A 21,784-nucleotide genomic window follows, 5' to 3' on the forward strand; every position below is an offset into this window, starting at 1 on the left:
TGACACTGTCTAACCATCTCATCCTTTGCCGTCCCCGTCTTCTTTGACCTTCAATCTTTCCCAGCATCAGGGTCTTCTCCAGTGAGTGCTCCCTTCTCATTTGGTGGCCAAAGTATTTGAGCTTCAGTTTCATTATCTGGCCTTCCAGGGAACAGTCAGGGTTGATTTCTTTGAGGATTGACTGATTTGTTCTTCTTGCAGTCCAAGGGACTCTCAAGAGTCTTCTCCAGCACCATAGTTCAAAAGAATCTATTCTTCGGCGCTCGGCCTTCCTTATAGTCCAGCTCTCGCAGCCATACATGACTACTGGGAATACCATTGCTTTGACCATGCGGACTTTTGTTGGCAGGGTGATGTCTCTACTTTTTATCATGCTGTTTAGGTTCGCCATCGCTTTCCTCCCAAGGAGCAGGCGTCTTTTAATTTCATGGCTGCAGTCACAGTCTGCGGTGATCTGGGATCCCAGGAACGTGAAGTCTGTCACTACTTCCACGACTTCCCCTTCTATTTGCCAAGGAGTGATGGGGCCGGATGCCATGATCTTAGTTTTTTTGATGTTGAGCTTCAAGCCCACTTTTGCGCTCTCCTCTTTTACTCTGAGCAAGAGGCTCTTTAGATCCTTTTCACTTTCAGCCATTAGAGTGGTATCATCTGCATATCTGAGGTTGTTGATCTTTTCCCCAGCAATCTTAATTCCCGCTTGTGATTCATCCAGGCCAGCATTTCGCATGATGTACTCTGCATATATATTAAATAAGCAAGGTGACAGTATACATCCTTGTCGTACTCCTTTTCCTATGCTGAACCAATCAGTTGTTCCGTATCCGGTTCTAACTGTCGCTTCTTGGCCCTTATACAGGTTTCTCAAGAGACATGTGAGGTGGTCTGGTACTCCCATCTCTTTAAGGACCTGCCATAGTTTGTTGTGATCCACACAGTCAAAGGCTTTAGCATAGTCAATGAAGCAGAAGTAGATATTTTTCTGGTACTCTCTTGCTTTCTCCATAATCCAGCGAATGTTGGCAATATGATCTCTCGTTCCTCTACCTCTTCGAAACCCAGCTTGTACTTCTGGTAGTTCTCTATCCACGTACTGTTGAAGCCTAGCTTGTAGGATCTTGAGCATGACCTTGCTAGCGTGTGATATGAGTGCAATTGTGCGATAGTTTGAACATTCCTTGGCATTGCCCTTCTTTGGGATTGGGAATGTATACTGACCTTTTCCAATCCTGTGGCCACTGTTGCGTTTTCCAAATTTGCTGGCAAATGGAGTGCAGAACTTTAACAGCATCCTCTTCTAAGACTTTGAATAGCTCAGCTGGGATACCATCACCTCCACTAGCTTTGTTGTTAGTAATGCTTTCTAAGGCCCATTTAACTTCACATTCCAGGATGTCTGGCTCGAGGTCAGTGATTATACCGTCGTGGTTGTCAAGGACATCGAGGTCTTTCTTGTATAGTTCTTCTGTGTATTCTTGCCATCTTTTCCTAATCTCTTCTGCTTCTGTTAGGTCCCTACCGTTTTTATCCTTCATCATGGCCATCTTTGCATGGAACGCTCCCTTGATTTATCCAATTTTCTTGAAGAGATCTCTAGTCCTTCCCATTCTATTGTTTTCCTCTATTACTTTGCATTGTTCATTCAGGAGGGCCTCCTTATCTCTCCTTGCTGTTCTCTGGAAATCTGCATTCAGTTGGGTAAATCTTTCCTTTTCGCCTTTGCCTTTCGCTTTCCTTCTTTCCTCTGCTATTTGTAAAGCCTCATCAGAAAGCCACTTTGCTTTCTTGCATTTCTTTTTCTTTGGGATGGTGGTGATTGCTGCCTCCTGTACAATGTCACGAACCTCCGTCCATAGTTCTTCTGGCACTCTATCTATCAAATCTAGACCCTTGAATCTATTCTTCACCTCTACTGTATATTCATCAGGGATGCGATCTAGGTCAAACCTGAATGGCTTAGTGGTTTTCCCAATTTTCTTCAGTTTAAGTCTGAATTTTGCAATGAGTAGCTCATGATCTGAACCACAGTCAGCTCCAGGTCTTGTTTTTACTGACTGGATAGAGCTTCTCCATCTTTGACTGCAAATTATATAGTCAATCTGATTTCGGTGTTGCCCATCTGGTGATGTCCATGTGTAGAGATCATACCCTTAACATAATCATAGAACCATAGAATCACAGAGTTGGAAGGGGCCAATGAGGCCATCTAGTCCCACCCCCTCCTCAGTGCAGGATCAGCCTTGAGCACCCCTGACAAGGGTTTGTCCAGACGCTGCTTAAAGACTGCCAGGGAGGAGGAGCTCGCCACTTTCCTAGGCAGCTTATTCCTCCCTAGGCAGCTAATCAAAACAATTCATGCCAGATAGATGCATCCGTACCTTGTTCCCATGATAATTGTTGTTGTTGTTCAGTCGCACAGTCGAGTCCGACTCTTCGCAACCCCATGGACTAGATCCTGCCAGGCCCTCCTGTCTTCCGCTGTCCTCTGAAGTTTGCTCAGTTTCATGTTCGTTGCATCTCTGACACTGTCTAACCATCTCATCCTTTGCCGTCCCCGTCTTCTTTGACCTTCAATCTTTCCCAGCATCAGGGTCTTCTCCAGTGAGTGCTCCCTTCTCATTTGGTGGCCAAAGTATTTGAACTTCATTTTCATTATCTGGCCTTCCAGGGAACAGTCAGGGTTGATTTCTTTTAGGATTGACTGATTTGATCTTCTTGCAGTCCAAGGGACTCTCAAGAGTCTTCTCCAGCACCATAGTTCAAAAGAATCTATTCTTCGGCGTAGTGATAATTGTAGGAAGAGGTATAATTTTGTTTTTATGGATAAACACTAGGTCTTTCCGAAGGCTACATCCAGCCATTTTATTGCTTCATGTCTACCAGGCTTCATGTTGGGAAGCCATTAAATAAACACTGTAGCTTTTCAAAGAAGGTAAACACTTTCAGTTATGTATCCTCTAATGAAACATAGATGCCTGTGTGGCTGGCGCAATGTCTGTATTTAACAAGATCCATACCATTGAGCAACTGTTGCAATGTTGACCTGTGTGCACTGATTAGCACATCATAAAATTAGTAATCGTCCCCACCATCATTTCTCCATAGCCTGCTGTTCCACAGCCGTTCTTCATTTCTTTGTGTTTAGATTTTTCCAAACCCACCCTCTGTGTGGTTCTCAGGATTTTCAATTTAACGGTTTCCAAATCAAATAAAGCTACTAAAATGAATACTTGGGCTTTTCTGCATTCTCAATTTCCTTGCTTGTAAGTTCCTGTTCTTTTCCACACATGTCGTACACTCTCTAGTGGTTGATTCGATATCAGACAGGTTTATGTCTGGCATATCTCCTTGCAGGTTTAAACTCTAGGTTTTTATGCTGGACAAAAACTTGTGTGATAGCAAATGGACCACCAGAGGGAGCAAAACGCATGCGGAACAGGAAATCCCCCCTGAAGAAACCTTGGGCCAGTCATTTTATCTCAGCCCAACTGACTTCGCAAGATTGTTGTGAGGATAAACTGAGGGAAGAGTGGAGATCCATGTATTGAGCTCCTGTGGAGGAAGGCTGGGGAACAAATGTAAAAGCTATATGAGATCACAAGCAGGAATTACCTCATACTTTTAGACTCCGGGCACTAGAAAGGGCCTCATGACAGGACCGGGATGCTGTGCTTCTGGAAACTTCTTAAGGGTTGAACCTATGAAATCGTTTTACACATTTTGCCTATGTTGTGATGAGAAGTTGAGTCTCAGGGAAGGGTCTGTCTCAGCACGGCTCCCTGAGATTGTTAAGGTGGAGGTACCATAGCACAAATACAAAACGTCTCTTCTGCCATTGAACCTTGGCCTTGTCCCCCTCTCGGTGTGCTCTTTGCATTAGCAAGGGACTACAGATTAAGAATTATTTCTCTCTGTTCTTCAAATAAACGTTCCTGAGGCAGCAACCAACATTCGGCTTTAAACAAGAAGACAGTGATTAGTAATAAAAACCCAGTGGCGGGAGATCATCAGTACGGACTAACCGTGAAAGGCAATTGTGTTACCTTATAAAAGCAGCAATAAAAGTTGACAATAAAACCAGCCCGGTTTTCCCATAAAACAAATGTAGGAAAAGATAAAAATAGTCAGTTGAGGGCGAGGGCAAGGCAACCAAAAAAATCAGCAGAAAGCCTGGAGAAATAAAAACGTCTTGTAATCTGCACTTTATAATAAAGATATTCATGAAGACCTAATTCAGGTGGCATTTGCACAGTTCCTGATTTTTTAAAAATCAGTCTTGACTGTTGCAGAGTAAAAACTGTTGCACCACAAAAAATGCATTTGTTTATTTCTATTTTATTTTACAGAATCTATACCTTATCTTTATGCCCTCATAAGGGCAACCAAGGCAGATTACAAATTAAAACATACGTAATAAAATTGCATCTTAAAAAAAGGTTAAATCCAACAAAATTACATCATTAAAACCAGAGTTCTCTCAGAACTCTCTCAGCCCCAAATATCTCACAAGGTGTCTGTTTTGCGGAGGCAAGGGAATGTGATTGTAAGCTGCTTCAAGATTCCTAAAGGTAGCAAAAAGTGGGGTATAAAACCTTACTCTCCTTCTTCCCACCCAAACAATGGAAGGGGATGTGTTTTCCATCACCTTGATTGAAAGTGGCTACCCCCCTCATGGAGTCAGTATTTATTTCTTTTACCTTTTGTCTCTTTTCTTTTTTTGGGTGTAAGACAGAGGATGAAGGAATCGTCATTCTATTCACAGTGCCTGTCTATGTGGCAGATCCCCCAGGAGTTTGTCAAGCTCCAAGTCTCTCAGGAGGAGTTTCTCTGCATGAAAGCCTTACTTCTCCTCAGTACAAGTAAGTGTAACGTCGTCTATTCCTCAACCGCTCTCTGCCTGGATGAAAATCAGAAAGCTGGATTTTTGATAACATACAAGGCCTAAAGCTGTAACTTCAGGGACATAAAAGAACCACTGTTAGCTGAAGATGGATGCCTGCAAGCTCCACTGTTCTGTGTGACGACAGAAGATGGTGTAGTGTAATGTCTATGGCAGAGATCCTCTGCGGTGTTCTTATGGGTTATATAAACAGGAAAAGAGACTTCCCAGCAATAACATAAACAAGAACAAAAAAGCTGTGGAATAGGACGCTAATCCAATATTATCAATTATTAAGAAAATTCAAATATATATTGTAAAGGAAAATCCAAAAAGTATGGCAATACAATTCAATAAATGTGATATATGATCGCTGACAAGGAATATACAATGTACAAGCTGACAGGATTAGCCTATACCAGCTTTGTAACGCTAAAGGATTCTGTGTTTAAAACTGTGATGGGTTGCCCATCTGTAAATGGTATTATATGAATAGATTGTTGTGAAATTCTTATAGAGAAGTCTGAACACAAGAATTTTCATAAAGACTTTAATATAGTCCCAGAGATATAGACACTACAAATGTGCATGTATATATCTTTCTCTCTGAAGAAGAAGCTACTCGAAACAAAATGCATACCCGGGATCTTCGTTATTGTATAATTCCTATCAGATTGTACATTGTATATTCCTCCTCAGTGATTGTATATCACATTCCACAGTACTTGGGAACCCTAGCCACTTTTTAGACCTGCTTTTCTCTTGGTGGTGGCCTCAGCTTTCTAGAATGCCCTCCTCAAGGTTATGAGTATTCCTACTTCATCCTGTTTATGGAAACCATAGAAGGCTGTCTTGTTCTAATGGGCCATGTGCAGGTGGTTAACCATGTGGAACCCTGTTGTATGGGATGTGGCTTGATGAAACCAATATTATCTAATCTAAGTCATCTGTGTTTCTTTTGTGAGCAGCTGTGGTCTGTGAGAAAGGAAGAACCCTGAGGTCCTTGGGGGAAAGGGCAGAATAAAAATGTGATACTTAGAAACTTGAATCACTTGCCTTTTCCTTCTTCTCCTTTCTGTACTTCCTACAATAGACTTGTAAACACAGGGCTGGTTCTCAGTTCTTCAATACTGTTGTTAGGGCAACAGGAAAAAAGCCAGTCCATACCAGGCTCCATTTTCCATCTCTCTTCCCCTTCTGCCCCCAACACTTCTTTCTTTGCAGATTGGCAGCAAACCATGGCTTGCACAAACAAAAACCAGGACCTGTGATTGAACCATAGTTCTCAGTTTGCAATTGCGAGCAAACCGTGGTTTACCCAATTCGCACATGATGGCACTGAGGAAGAGGAAATGCTGTTGGACATGCAAGATGGGAGATGAGGAGGTGGATGATCTAACTTCCTCATTGCTTGAGCACAAATGGGCAAATCATGGTTTACTGTTAACTGAACCAAGTCCTAAGGGTGAATGCTCCTGACTTTTCATAATAATAATAATCTTTCCATTTATTAATCGCTCAATCCATGCAGAGCATCCTTAATAATGGAATTTTGAGCAGCGTTTAAGCTCGTGCTTTCTTTCCCATCATGTATACAAATTCTTCCACTCATTTTAGCCTTGGTTAAGGGTTATTATGTAAAATGTAAAAAATAAAAAATTGTTGCCCTGATCTTGATGATGGCTGATGGTAACCAGCACCTGCTGTTAACCAGGGTTTTGATACTGACTCCAGCCTCTGGTTTCAAATGTATTTATGTATGTGATAAATTTTTATACTAGACTCAATTTAAAAAATCCAAAAATTTATACCAGACTCATTTTAAAAAATCCAAAAAAATAACAAAATCAGGCGTAATCAGATACAGCCCATGGCAATGCCAATAAAATTGGAATCGTATCCAGCAGTAATATCAAGTAAGTAAAACAAGTTAGGTGAAACGGAAACTGTCTGTAAAACAGCAAGGGTAGCAAAATTACAAGGCTGTCGGCTGTAAAACAGAAGCCGCACAGACTAGTCGTAAAAAGACAGCAAAGAAGAACTGCACGTAATGAAACAGAATGCTTTAACTGTCTCAAAAATGTACGGGTCGGCAGAAGAATCTTAGGCCGGTACCAAAAGATCATCAAATTTACTGTCAGAGGGGTACAGGGAAAATATTCCAAAAGTGAGATGGACCTGTCCTTAGTGGCAACCCATGTCACCTTTGAAGGTGAACAGGACACAGAGTAGGACCTCTGAGAAAAATTCAGGATGGACAAAAAAGGAAGTACTTCTTTACTCAGTGAGTGATTATAATGAGGAATTCACTGCCACAGGATGCAGTAATGGCCACAAGGACAGATGGCTTTAAAAAGGGGTAGACAAATTCATGGAGAATAGGCCCATCCATGGCTACTGGTATGGTGGCTGAAGGGACCCTCCACATCCGGAGATGGGGTACCTCTGAATTCTAGCACTAGGAAGCAACATCACGGGAAGGCCTTGACCACTATGCCCTGTTGTTGGCCGTCCAGAGTACCTAGTTGGCCACTATGGGAGACAGGATGCTGGACTAGCTGGACCATTGGTCTGATCCAGCAGGGCTTTTCTTACGTTATGATAGGCAGGTTCAAAATTAGTGTACTTGGCCCTTTAAGTGCCCCAGTTCCAGCCTGCTTAGGGCTTTACAGGTAAGAACCAGAGTTTTGAATCAAGCCTGGGATAAATTGGTGGCCAGTGTAACCCTTGAAGTACTGGCAAGTACTGTTTTCCTTTGTAGTTCCTTTGGAAGGTCTCCGAAGTCAAAACCAGTTTGAGGAAATGAGATCGAGCTACATCAGAGAGCTGGTCAAGGCGATCGGGTTGCGGCAGAAGGGAGTGGTAGCCAGTTCACAGCGATTCTACCAGCTTACTAAATTGATGGACTCCATGCATGATGTAAGTTCATTCTGTACTTGGCCTTAACATTGTTGGGCTTAATCCATCCAGTCCTGTATGAGCAGCTCACAGGGCTGTTTGTTTATCAGAAGCACTCCATGGCACACTGGGCCAGCTACGGTTTCAGTATGCTCCATCTCTTTAGGCCCGTGTGTACAAGCTTGGAGCTTGCATGTGGTGGGCCCTGGGGATACATTGGACACAGGATCTACATCAGTTGACATCTGGGGTTGCTTCTGCCTCATGGAACCAGCTCCTAGTAGAGGAAATCCTTATTGTATAGGTGGTCCCTGGTTAATACTTAAAGGGGAGACCACCAAGGAATTCCAGGGTTCATTCACAGAGTCTGGCAATGGCAAACCACTGACCAGTTTGGTGTAGTGGTTAAGGACTTTAATCTGGGAGAACCGGGTTTGATTCCCCACGCCTCCACTTGCAGCTGCTGGATGACCTTGGGCAAGCCATAGTTCTGATAAGAGCTGTCCTTGAAAGAGCAGTTTCTGTCAAAGCTCTCTCAGCCCCACCTACCTCACAGGGTGTTTGTTATGGGGAGGGGAAGGGAAAGGAGTTTGCAAACCGCTCTGAGACTCCGAGTGAAGGGCGGGGTATAAATCCAATCTCTTCTCTTCCTCTTCTTCTCTTGCCTTGACTATGTGGTCTCCATTAGTCAACTGCAGTAGCATTTTCCACCACTCCAGACCTCTAGTGAGTGGTGAGGTATGTTAAGTCGTGCGCTTAACAAAGAAGTTAGTGAGTGGTGAGGTATTTTATGGAATGTTATTTGAGTCCTGCCTTTTTTGGGGGTAATGTTGATATTATTCTACATTGTACTATGTCATTTATGAGGTTTTAACCATTGAAATTGTTTGTGGAAATGGATTTTATATTTTTTTCTGTAAGCTACCCTTTCCATAGGAATGGCAAGACACAAATACGTTAAATAAACACACTGCTACTAGGGGATGTTGCAGTGTACTTGGTCTTACATGGACACCGCTGAGGCCAGAAAAGACAGGGGAGGGACGAAAGAGCCAGAGTTTTGTCGTGAGAGGACCAGACTAGGAACGGGAAGGTCCTGATTCAGATACCCATGGGTGTCAGGGAACTTGCTTTGCGATTTTTGGTCAGGAGCCCTCTCTCAGGGTACCCTACCTCTCAGGGGTGTCATGAGACAACCATGAAGACCACCCTGAACGCCTTGGGAAAAAAACAGGGGAAAGGTTTGACAGATAGATTGATAGAAAGAACTCCATTATGCCCCGTATTCTTCCTGGTGATGTGGGAAGGGAAGTTCAGGCTGCTTATTAGTTTTTCTTTAAAGCCATCCCTGTTGTTTAGGAGCACTGCAACTTACTGAGATTTCTGTTTCTCAAACCTTAGTAGAAGCATATGTTTTTTAAAAATTGAGAGATTTAGGCCTTGCTATATGAATCCTCACACCCACCATAGAGGCCTTGTCTGGCCAGTTCTCACATGCCTGAGGTGACATGGTAGCCACCAAACTATGTTCTTCTATGGTTCTGTGACACAGTGCCTTGGAAAAGAATGAAGCTGTTAATTACATGGTCGCTTCTTGCTATGGCCAGAAAGAAGACACTTATGTGAGGGCTAAGCCTGGTCGAGTGGTGACTGGGGAGCATCTTGTTGTGTGGCAGAGTTGGCGTAACTTCTTCTACTTTTTTTTTTTAAACCCACAGCTTGTGAAGCAGCTGCACCTCTACTGTCTGAACACATTTCTCCAGTCGCGGGCACTGAGCGTTGAATTTCCAGAAATGATGTCAGAAGTCATCGCAGCACAATTGCCCAAGATTCTCGCGGGAATGGTGAAACCTCTTCTCTTTCACAAAAAGTGAAACATCTTTCCCCCACCCACCCCTCTCTGCCTCTCTTTCATTTGTAGAGATTTTTTTAAATATGTGCATTTCAAAAATTTATTTGTGGGGTTTTTAACTTTTATTTTTTGGTCGGGATTTTGGGGTGCCAGAATATTACAACCTCTGCTCCACTTCACAAACCTACCCGTTCATGTCTGCAACTGCTGCACAGTGTCCATATGGCAATTTTTTTTTTGATTACAACTTTTTTTAAAATAAATCACGACCAATATGTGCCCTAAGAGATGTTTTGTAATAGGCCTGATTGAATTTCTCCTGAGGAATGCACAAGCGATCATGTTCAGTGTGTTTGTTTTTTTAAAGGAGGAAGTTACTTTGTACATTTTTATTCCTTCATATTATTCATTTTTAAATTTTCTGCAATGGGAATGGAGTAAAGCTTTAGCTTTTATTACATTATTTTTGTGTGTGGCTGTATGTGTATATGTATATAAATATCAAAGAATATGGTGATATTAAAATTCAGATTGTCTTCTAATTTGGGAATATTCTTTTTTACTTTCCAACTAATCTTATTGGAAATACCATCTGGAGGTATAGCGGTCAAACAGTGCTTTCAGTGTGGATGTATTTACACACCGCCTAAACAAGCTCTTTATTCATTTTTTAAACATTATTTATTTGCATTATTTATAGAACAAATTTTGAGTGGCACCTTTGAGACCAACAAAGTTTTATTCAAAGTGTAAGCTTTCGTGTGCAAAACACACTTCTTCAGACACGTTGGTCTCATAGGTGCCAGTGGACTCAAATTTTGTTCTGCTGCTTCTGACCAACACCTGAATCTACATGATTTATAGTTTGCCTTTCTCACAGAGACTCAAGGCGGATTACGCAGAGTGAGTCAAGACAGTCAACAAAATGGGCCATCCCATAACCGATGCATTAGTCTTTTTAGAAGTCTAGAACCACTGGAAAGAACTGAAGCATGTAAGTATTAACATGACACATTAAACGGTACAGAAATGACATACTAGTCTCCTAGCTTACAGCAAGCTATATGCAGCCATGTAGACCACAGTCTCAATAATTTATCCAAGCAAGTTTGTAAAACAGTTTTGTACAGGGCAACACTTTTACCTGCACAGAAAGGCCCTCTGAAATAGTTCCGTTTTGCATAGTTCGCAGGAAGCCAGGTGGGTGGGAGCTCTCCTGACTTCCACAAGGCGGGGGCCACAACAGAGAAAGCACATGTATGGGCAGTTGTTGATCTTGCCCATTTGCAGGTTGGCCTCTGCTGACTTGGGGGAATTTGTCATGTTGGAGCATAGGGAGAGAGACGGTCCCACAAATAAGAGGGGCTAAGGCCCTGAAGGGCTTTGCATGCAGTAGCCAATACCTTAAACTCAGCCCAGTTGTATTTATAACAGGAACGTCACACCTGTGTTGGCTAGCAAGCTCACTTGCATTACAAATGCCTCACCTCCGTATTCTTGACCATATTAAAGTGGCCCAGACATTTAACACAGAAAGGTGATTTGGGCATCACCAGTGAAAACAGTGCAAACAGAACCACCAGTGTTTGTTGTTCAGTCACACAGTCGAGTCCGACTCTTCGCGACCCCATGGACCACATCACACCTGGCCTTCCTGTCTTCCGGCATGCTCCAGAGTTTGCTCAACTTCATGTTCGTTGCATCGATAACACTGTCTAACCATCTCATCCTTGGCCGTCCCTGTCTTCTTTGACCTTCAGTCTTTCCCAGCATCAGGGTCTTCTCCAGCGAGTGCTCCCTTCTCATCTGGTGGCCAAAGTATTTGAGCTTCAGCTTCAGTATCTGGCCTTCCAGGGAACAGTCAGGGTTGATTTCTTTTAGGATTGACTGATTTGATCTCCTTGCAGTCCAAGGGACTCTCAAGAGTCTCCTCCAGCACCATAATTCAAAAGAATTGTTTTTTTTATTTAAAGTTTTATTGAAGTGTAAACACATACAACATTATCAACATACAGCATTATACATGGATAATCCATACGATTACAGTAGAAGCGGTAACATGTTTCTGGTCTCTAGTTAAGTGGATCGCTTCCACTGAACATAGATTAAGCAGTACACATTTAATTCAAAGTCTAAGTAACAAGATGTATTTGTAGCAGGGGTCGTTTCGTAGAAAAAGAGCTAGGGGAACTCATTAGCATAACTCATTAGCATACGCCACACCCCCTGCCATCACTGGAAGTGTGTCATAAGGCCACACCCACCACTCAGTCTTAGTCTTAAAGGTTAGTCTTAAAGGTGCTATTTGTTAGTCTTAAAGGTGCTATTTGAACTCTTGGGCTATTTTGCAGCAACAGACTAACACAGCTACCTCGGGGAAGCTCCTGGATGGGGCTGGGAGTCCTTGCGGAGGCCATGTGGAGTGGCCTCGGCCAGGCAGAGGGGGAGGACGCCAACTTACCCTCCTGCTTCTTCCTCCTTCTGCAACAGAATGAGGCTGGAAGCAGGGGGCGGCGGGAAGAAGGGGGCGGGGCTTTGTCGTGTGCCCCGCCCCCCTGCACCTCACCCGGGGGAACTGCAAGCCCCCGCGATCCCCCCCCGAATCGACCTCTGATTTGTAGGATAAATAATAAAGTGTAACTTTCAACTTCTAACTTTATTTCCAATTCTCCCGTTCATTCCCAGATACCCTTGGTGTTATAACTCACTTTACAAGAATCTATTCTTCAGCGCTCGGCCTTCCTTATGGCTTAGTGCATGCTGTTACACTCACTCCGTGCCCATTTGTCATTGTGCTTCGTATTTAACAGAGCCCCGCACCACAGTCCTAGAACTCTTCTTACTGGTCGCCAAGGTCCCTTTACAATGCCACACACTAGTAAAGTTATAAAACTCCCATTCATTTGTAACCTTGTAGCTCATGCACACGTTACACTGACTGTAGACCGGTCACTGAAAACGGCTGTCCGGCTGCACTGGTTCCATAATGCAGTTGTAAGAGGAACTTGGCACATGGATCACTACCACTGTAATCATGTATATGAAGCAAGTTATAGCAAAGTTGCCACCCCACAGAACTCTTGCTCTTCATTCCCTCCTAAGCCACAGATTTAATAGAAAAGAGAAAGAGTCCAGTAGCACCTTGAAGACTAATGAAACTTGTGGCAGGGTAGGAGCTTTCATGAGTCACTGCTCACTTCTTCGGATCTTCTTGATCCATCACCGATTTAATGTTGTCTTCTGCCATGCTCTGGGTTTTCTCCAGCTTCACTTAAGTTTTCCCAAAATCAGCTTTGGTACTATCTTTCCTGAAAGGTCATACTGAAAGGAACGGATGGATTTGAGTCCAGTGGCACCTTAGCGACCAACAAGACTTTCAGGGTAGATGCTGTGTCGTCTGTCTGGGTTAAGTGGGGCAGAAGGATAGTCCTCTAGAAGGAACGGACTCCTCTGCCAGGGTGCATTGTGAGAGGTTGACAATATTGCAGGAATTGTTGTTGTGGCTTCTGACATGCAAGATGCTGGGAAGTTTCTTCTATCTCTGTTTCTTCAGGGAGATGAGTTGTGAGCTGTTGACAGCTTGCTTTTTTTGGCAAAAGTCCCAGTAAACGGGTTGGTTTCTTATGGAAAAGTCCAGTTCAGAGAGCTTCTTGTTGCTCTTTGTCTGCTTGCAATGTAGGATGCTGATCAGATGTTTAAACAGTTTCGTGGAGAAAACATGGCTCAAATCTTCCCCATAGTTGGAAGGATACGTGGTTTGTAGTGGATTTTAAATTCTTGCTCCTTTAGGTATAGTGTCCCACAGGGGTCATTTCCTGCAGGAGCACACAGGAGCGGCGCTCCGGCAGTAAAGAGCCCAGGGGGCAGGCACATGCAAGAAGCCCCGCCCCCTGCTCCCAGCAGCCCCAGGCCACGAGGAGCAAGAAGCAGCCAGGTAAGTTGCAGTGGGTGATGCCTTCTGAAACACTTCCGGTGATGTCAGGGGGTGCGGCCTATGCAAATAAGTTATGCTAATAAGTTATGCTAATGAGCTCCTGCACCTGTTTTTCTACAAAAGGACCCCTGGTGTCCCATATTTTGTGTTTGGTAAGAAAGAGGTCCATCAGTGGCTATTAGCCACAAGGTATAGATAGGAACTCTCAGTCTGGGGCAAGTGATGCTTTGTATTCTTGGTGCTTGAGGGGGGGTCAACAGTGGGAGGGCTTCCACTGACCTGGCCCCACTGCTGGACCTTCTGATGACACCTGGTATTTTTGGCCACTGTGTGACAGAGTGTTGGACTGGATGGGCCATTGGCCTGATCCAACATTGGCTTCTCTTATGTTCTCTTCTGTTCGTGGGGTCGATGGATTTCCACTCCAGGCAGCTGGATGTGGTGCCTCCCATGAAGATAGGTTCAGAGGGTAGCCGTGTTGGTCTGCAAGTAGAACAACCAGATAGGGGTCTGAAAGGAAGTTTGGGGAAGGCAAAGATGGGAAGGAGGAGAGTATTTCTGCACCTCCTCGCCCACATCCAGCGCTGTAGGTGGCACTATTTTCTCTGCTGACCACAATCCCCGCCCTCATGGCAGGCTTTTCACCATTTTAAAAATCATCACTTGTCTTTATAACACTAAGGCTGCGATCACACTCACTAAATAATGCACTTTCACTCCATTTTCAGTGCACTTTCCAACTGGATTTTATTGTGTGAACTGGCAAAATCCAATTGGAAAGCTCATCAAAAGTGGATTGAAAGTGCATCTAGTCCCCTGAACAATGCAGGGAATTCACAGCTACCCCCTCCACACTGCCAGTGACCCCTGCTCCATGCCCAGAAGACGATATAGTCATATACTGAATACTCATAATTTCAGAATGGCTGAAACCTGCCAGTTAGGGTTTCCAGCTCCAGGCTGGGAATTACCTGGAGATTTTTTTTGGGGGGGAGGGGGTGGAGCCTGAGGAAGATAAACGTATGGAGCAGAGGTCCATCAGTGGCTCTTAGCCACAAGGTATAGATGGAACACTCTGTCTGGGGCAATGATGCTCTGTATTCTTGGTGCTTGAGGGACAAGAGTGGGAGAGCTTCCAGAGTTCTGGCCCTGCCCTGCTGATGGACCTCCTGATGGCACCTGGGTTTTCGCCACTGTGTGATACATAGTGTCGGACTTGATGGGCCGTTGGCCTTGAAAAGTACGCCGACGGAGAGTGATTTCAGCAAAGCGTACTTTATTCCATCAGGAACAAGATGACTTTGGCCGGCTCACAGGCCGGCTTATATCCCCCGAGAAACCGCCACCCAAAACACACCCCTACTTCCTTATAGGTTATTTACAGTGGCCGAGAGTCCCATAGGCTCTCGGCCAGGAACCTAGCCCCCTGATTGGCACGGGGTAGGGTTCATCCTTGGTCTGCTTAGGAGCTATGAGGTCCTTGAGTAGCAAGACTGTGTCCATACCGCACAACCGAAGGAGATCCCTGGTCCACAATGTTGTGGCAGTCAAAGTAGTTCTCTAGGATCTTGAGCCAGGTCTCCCATTGTGTGGGGCGGGAGATATTGAAGGCAGCGATGCTTTCCTGGGTGGTCGCCATCTTACTGCTACACGTGGAGTGATGGCGGGAATCAGCGAGCGTAGGGGAGGAGCGGCGCGGTGCTGTCTCCTAGTCAGCGATGCGGTGCTCGGAGTTGTGTAGAGGCGGAGCGGTGCGGTGCTGCACTTGGGGTAAGCGGCGCGATGCTCGGATCTCAGGAGCGATGCGGTGAGCGGCGCTTCTCGAAGATGCTCGATGCTGGCGGCGGTGGCAAATTCGGCGCAGCGGCTCACGGCGATGTCCGGAACGTAGTCTCTGTTCAGAGGGAGATGGATCCCACCTTTGTCGCCAGTGAAAGGTATGCCGACGGAGAGTGATTTCAGCAAAGCATACTTTATTCGATCAGGAACAAGACGACCTTGGCCGGCTCACAGGCCGGCTTATATCCCCCGAGAAACCGCCACCCAAAACACACCCCTACTTCCTTATAGGTTATTTACAGTGGCCGAGAGTCCCATAGGCTCTCAGCCGGGAACCTAGCCCCCTGATTAGAGCGGGCTAGGATCCGCATAGGCCATTGTCTCTTGGAGCGAAGCTCTGCGTTTGTCTCAGGACTTGTCTGGACTTGTCTGGACTGGATACATTACAGGCCTGATCCAGCATGGCTTCTCCTATGTTCTTATGAGAGCAGAGTTTGGGGAGGTGAGAGACTTCAATGGGATATAATGTCATAGGATCCACCTTCCAGAGTGGCCGTTTCCTCCAGATGAACTGATCTCTGTCACCTGGAGATCACTGGTAATCCTAGGAGATCTCCAGCCATCCACCTGCAGGTTGACAACCCTATTTTCAGTTGTGAGGGGAAAGCATGGAGAAAATCTTTGTGAAGAGGCTCCATTGCAGGTAGCAATGTGAGGGAAATGAGGGATCCCCCCCCCTTGCACCCGGTGTCAGCTCTCCCTAGTTCAGTATTGTCTATTCTGACTGGAAATGGCGGTTGGGTAATAAAGCCTCTGTTTGAATATCTAATCCCCTTTAGCTGGGCATTAAACCCAAGATGTTTCATGCACAAAGCATGTGCTGTCCCACCGAGCCGCATCCCAGCCCCTCCCTTACCATACCCCCCATCCCATTTTATCCCAGTAATAAAGATTGGGCAATAGCTGGTACGCGGTTAGTTTCAGGCCTTAACAACGATTTGAATTCAGATCTCTGTAGTCTCAGACCTGACATTCTTCCCCTTTACACACAAACACCCTCTGAATACAGCAGACGTTTCTCAGGGCTTCCCCCCCATTATTTAACAGATCTCTCTCCCCATCCCCCCAGCAAGCAGCTGGTCGCTCATTCCACTGGCTGTCCAAGGCTGTCAGACTCAGCCCAACAGTTCAACTCGGTCCAGCTTTGCACAGCTTACAGGCTTGAAGTCCTGTCGGACTAAACCTGAACCGACAGCTTATTAGATTTATTTGGCCCTCGCTGTTTCATGTCAGGGTGACCTAGTATCAAGCACAGCATTTGTTTCTCCCCCCCCCCCCCCCCAATGATAGAGTGGGGAGAAATTCTTTGGAAAAAAAACCCTCGTGTTTGCTTGAGAACTGCTTTTTTTTTTTTTAAAGATTTAAGTCTCCGACTGGTGTCTCTAAAAGAGAGCGTCTGAGACCGTTCGGATTTGGATCCACAGTATGGATTGTTAATTAGAGGTGTAGGAGTTGAGCTGCGGTGGCTCAAGTGGTTAAGACGCTGAACTGCGGGCTGTGGAAGGTCGGTAGTTCAGCAGTTCGAGACCTGGGTGCCGCATGACGGAGTGAGCTCCCGTCTCTAGTTCCAGCTCCTGCCAACCTAGCAGTTCGAAAGCAAGAAATTGCAAGTAGATAAATAGGGACCACTTTGTTGGGAAGGTAACAGCGTTCCGTGCGCCTTGGCGTTTAGTCATGCCGGCCACATGACCATGGAAACGTCTTCGGACAGCGCTGGCTCTTTGACTTTGAAACGGAGATGAGCACCGCAACCCTAGAGTCGGACTCAACTGGCTTTCGAGCAAGGGAACCTTTACCTTTACCTTTTAGGAGTTGGATGGCACATTGAGATTAGGTCTCTCTAGAGCCCAGGCTAGCCCAGTCCTGTCAGACCTCGGGAGTTAAGCAAGGTCAGACCTGGTTAGTACTCGGATGGGAGACCACCAAGGAAATCCAGGATTGTTACACAGAGGAAGGCAATGGCAATCCACCTCTGTTCATCTTTTGCTTTGAAAACCCCATGAGGGATCACCGTTAAGTCAGCTGTGACTTGACAGCCCCCCCACACACATTTCTCCCCTGCTCTGCTCAAGCTGATTACATCCAGCATTGTACCTCTGCATCCAGACTCCCTTCTGTGCGGCATCCCTCCCAACTTCAGACTGCGATATAAAGACTCAACAATCTCCATTCCTGCTTGTATCTGATGAAGGGTGCTTTATATCTTGAAAATTCATACCCTGAAGATCTTGTTGGTGCCTATGGTGGTGCTGTACTCAAATCTGGCTCTTCTGTTTCACATGGGGAAGATTCAATTTGATTTATTAAAATATTTATATCCTGCCATTCTCTGTTTGTGACATCACTCAGAACGTATTTGCAAAGACACCCCATTGTTGTTTAAAAACGATCTAGTTACAATTTTGTGACAAGGCAAAGAAACTGACTTGAGGTTTGCAGTGGGAAAAATCCAGAGAGCATGAAAATTCTCGCTTCACGGAACATCAGAATGAACCGCACAGCTGAATGCTCTGAATTAGGTGACATTATGATCAGTCACAGCCTGCTATGAACAGACTGATTCAGTTATTTCTGTGCGGTTTGGATGCTCTTTTGGTGGATGGGTTGATTTTTTTAAAAAATATCCCTTTCAGGGCTTCTGGCAAGGCAGCAGGAGATAGCAAAGTGGCAGTGATGTGAGACTGTCTAAACTTCTGGTTCTTTCTGTGTATTATTGAATTATTAAAGTTGCGTAAGTGTTTTTAATAGTTGAATCAGCTCAAAATAGCAGCAAAATCATACAGCAGATTTGGCGGCGGGGGGGTACAAGTTAGGACTACTGACAAATCTTGTAAAGGTGGTGGTGAGGTTTGGCTTAGGCCAAAGCCCACCTTCAGCTTTTGACTCTACTGTACACGAGGTTCCTGGAAATATTGTGGGTCAGCCCTGGTGAGTACTTGGATGGGAGACCACCCAGGAAGTCCAGGGCTGCTATGCAGAGGCAGGCGACAGCAAAGCACCTCTGAATGTCTCTTGCCTTGGAAACCCCATGCAGGGCCACCGTGAGCCGGCTACGACTTGACGGTGCTTTATACGCGCACAGACAAAGGTGGAAAAGAGATTCCCAGAATTGCACCCCAGATTCCCAGCTGTGTTTGTTGCTTGATTTGTGTGGGGGAAATAACACACACAGACTGTCATAGGTGGTTCAGCTCCTGGTCCTGATCAGGGCTATTTTTGGGCAGGAACACACAGGAACGGAGTTCCGGCTGGCTCCTAAGTTGGCCACGCCCGCAGGAATTCATTAGCATAATAGGCCACACCCAACAGCAGAAACTCATTAGGATTGACTACATTAGGGGTGTGTGGTCTAACATGCAAAGGAGTTCCTGCTACAAAAAAAGGCCCTGGGTTTTGACAACAAACAAGGTAAACATAATAAGAAGCAAAAGGTGGGTGTGGCTGGATGACCACACTTCTGGTAACATGGGGGTGCAGCCTAATGTGCTAATGAGCTGTGCTGTCAGGGGTGTGGCCCAATATGCTAATGAGCTCCTGCTGTTGGGTGTGGCCTATTATGCTAATGAGTTCCTGCTGGGCTTTTTCTACAAAAAGAACCCTGGTCCTGATTTTGCTACTCTTCCACTTTCCTATTCTGTTAGTCTTCCTCCTCTTTTTCTACAATACACCTCTTTCAGCTAGTGCGCATCCTTGTCCCGGAGGCGAGGATCCTCTCTCTCTCTGTTCATCCTCTAGTTCTCTCAGCCACTCAAATGAACAGACCATGATGGCTAATGGGAGCAATGACTCATTGCAAATCCATAATGGGGAAAAACCCTGCTAACCAGCACATTTAGATAGGAAATGTATATATGCTGCCTCTCCAGACACCTGAATGAGATGGCTCACAAAGAAGTTAAAATCATAAAAACAGCATCACTGTCATAAAAATTAACAAACTGTAAAAGACCTAGGCTTGGAAAAGAACAGCCACTGTTGTAAACATCCTGTTTTTACATATATAATGCACAAAATAAGTCATAAACTATGTTACCCTTTTGTGTGAAGAATCTGGCATGGGGGAAGAAGTGCAAAAATCAGGGCGGTTCGTTTCTCACCAAAGAGAGCCGAAACTGAAAAGAAAGTATTCAAAGCGAACTCGGAAGTTTGTGAAATTCTGTCTCATCCCTAAGAACAAGGTAGCCACAACAGGAAAAGACAAAGCTGTGGAAATCATTTGCAAAAGCGGTTTCCAACGCTTTCTCCTTGGCAGTGCTGCTTTGCCTTCCACAGTGAGGTCGCAGATACAGGACACGCCAAAGTGGGGAAAGCTACACATTTTGGACCAATGGAAGTTTCCAGACAATCCTCTAAGGCAGCCCCGTGTGTAGCACCAAAAAGTGTCTCCAAAGTGAAATGCTTCCCCTTCCTCAAAGTTCACTGTCGGTCTCACTGAACATAGTGTTAATATGGTGACCTGCTGTAGAACAAAAACACAACTAAAGATTCCAGCAAACTTCGATTGGAGCTCCCCTGACAATTCCATGGACCATGTCTCAAGCTGCAGTTGAAGTTCACTGAGCAATATTGGGCCGGTCACTCACTATCTAATCTACCTCATGGGGTTGTTGTGCTGATAGAGAAGTGGAGAGCTGCAGATGCTACTCTGAGCTCTTTGGAAGAAAAGGCGGCTAGATAAGTGGTAATAGAGGAGAAATAGACATTGCGGTTACCTCAGGAAGGTCCTTAATAAACTGTTGAAGGTGAAACATGGCACGTATGTAGTACAGATTAGCTCTTGGATTACATCAGGGGTCCCCAATATGGTGCCTGCCTACTGACACCTTTCCTGGCACACACCAAGTGTTTTTAGAAAGTGAGTGGGCTCAGGTGGGGTATTGGCAATTGGCGATTTGATTGTACAGATTTTTTAAAACCATGGCAGCTGTTTCGTGGCTGGCTCTGCCTCCTGGCACAGCCATTATGGCAGCCATTTTGTGGCTGTGCCTATCACACTGTGTCAGAATTCCAAAGGTGCCCCACAGCTCTTTGTGTGCCACACTGTTGATTTAAAGTCAAGTGGTTGATCCAGCAGCCATTGATTTAATATTTTAATAGCTGGAATGTTATGGGCGTTGTCTCTATCACACTTCAATAGCTGAACTACCAGAATAAAGTATGTGAGGGGCACTGGGTAGTAACCCCCCCTTGTGCAGTATTTAATGTAGAATTACTCTCTCCCCTTTACACTAGAAGAGGATTGCTACATCTGAACTAAAAGTCTTCATGTCCAGCATTCTGTTTACCACTGGTTAGCCAGGCTGACACATTTTGGACCAATGGAAGATTCCAGACAATCCTCTAAGGCAGCCCTGTGTGTAGCACCAAAAAGTGTCTCCAAAGTGAAATGCTTCCCCTTCCTCAAAGTTCACTGTCGGTCTCTTTATTTAGCTAAAATTTGAAGTACAGATGTGCCCTTCTTTGAATGCACCTGGATTTATTTAAAGTCTGCCTTTCTCACTGAGACTGAGGGTGGATTACACCGTGTAAATCAATGCAATCAGTAGGATGATACATCCAATAAGCAGAGAGTAAGAGCAGAATTGCAGAAATCTGAACAAAGCTGTCATCTGAATAAAGCGCAGGTATTAAACATGACAAGTGAAACAATGCAGAGCATGGTATTATGTAAGTAGAAACCCAAGACATTTTCCTGGACCAATCTGTTATGACGTAGACCTGTTTTCTTTATATAAGTGCCCTCCTGAACAATTCTGTTTTACTCATTTATTGAAAGACAACTCCACCAATATACATATTGGATGCATTAGGGCAGTGAAATAGTTGCAGGACTAAGGTAATCATTTCATATTCACATTACACTGCAAGGTAAAAAATATCCAGAATGACCATTCATCCCGGAGAAGATAGGATCAGATCAAGTTCATCTGGTGGCAATGTGTGTCCAGTAATATATACTGCTTACATGTAGCAGAACTGACCCAATGCACACACTTTACACAGTTTACAAAATTATGCATGGGGTAAAATAGGTAGAGAAAGAAGTACTTTTCTCACTTTCTCACAATACAAGAGCTCGTGGGCACTCAATGAAATTGCTGAGCAGTCAGGTTGGAATGGATAAAAGGAAGTACTTCTTCACCCAAAGAGTGATTAACACATGGAATTCACTGCCACAGGAGGTGGTGGCGGCTACAAGCATGGACGGCTTCAAGACGGAATTGGATAAACATATGGAGCAGAGGTCCGTCAGTGGCTATTAGCCACAAGTTATAGATAGGAAGTCCCGGTCTGGGGCAAGTGATGCACTGTATTCTTGATGCTTGGGGGGGGGACAACAGTGGGGGGGCTTCTAGTGTCCTGGTCCCACTGGTGGACCTCC

At 44.9% G+C, this 21,784-nt stretch overlaps 1 protein-coding gene across 1 annotated transcript in view; it reads left to right on the forward strand.

The window, feature by feature from the left end:
* The window catches only part of LOC107125615 (progesterone receptor-like), a 93,795-nt gene extending 84,096 nt beyond the window's left edge, over positions 1 to 9,699 (forward strand). The window contains exons 7-9 of the mRNA XM_015429047.1: positions 4,729 to 4,859; positions 7,641 to 7,798; positions 9,496 to 9,699. Coding sequence (XP_015284533.1) covers positions 4,729 to 4,859; positions 7,641 to 7,798; positions 9,496 to 9,651 — 445 coding nt within the window. The 3' untranslated portion in view covers positions 9,652 to 9,699. The remainder of the gene's footprint in view (positions 1 to 4,728; positions 4,860 to 7,640; positions 7,799 to 9,495) is intronic.
* The last annotated feature ends 12,085 nt before the right edge of the window (positions 9,700 to 21,784 follow it).

This window comes from Gekko japonicus, unplaced genomic scaffold, assembly GCF_001447785.1.
Source record: "Gekko japonicus isolate JY-2015 unplaced genomic scaffold, Gekko_japonicus_V1.1 scaffold1607, whole genome shotgun sequence".
Lineage (NCBI taxonomy): Eukaryota > Metazoa > Chordata > Lepidosauria > Squamata > Gekkonidae > Gekko > Gekko japonicus.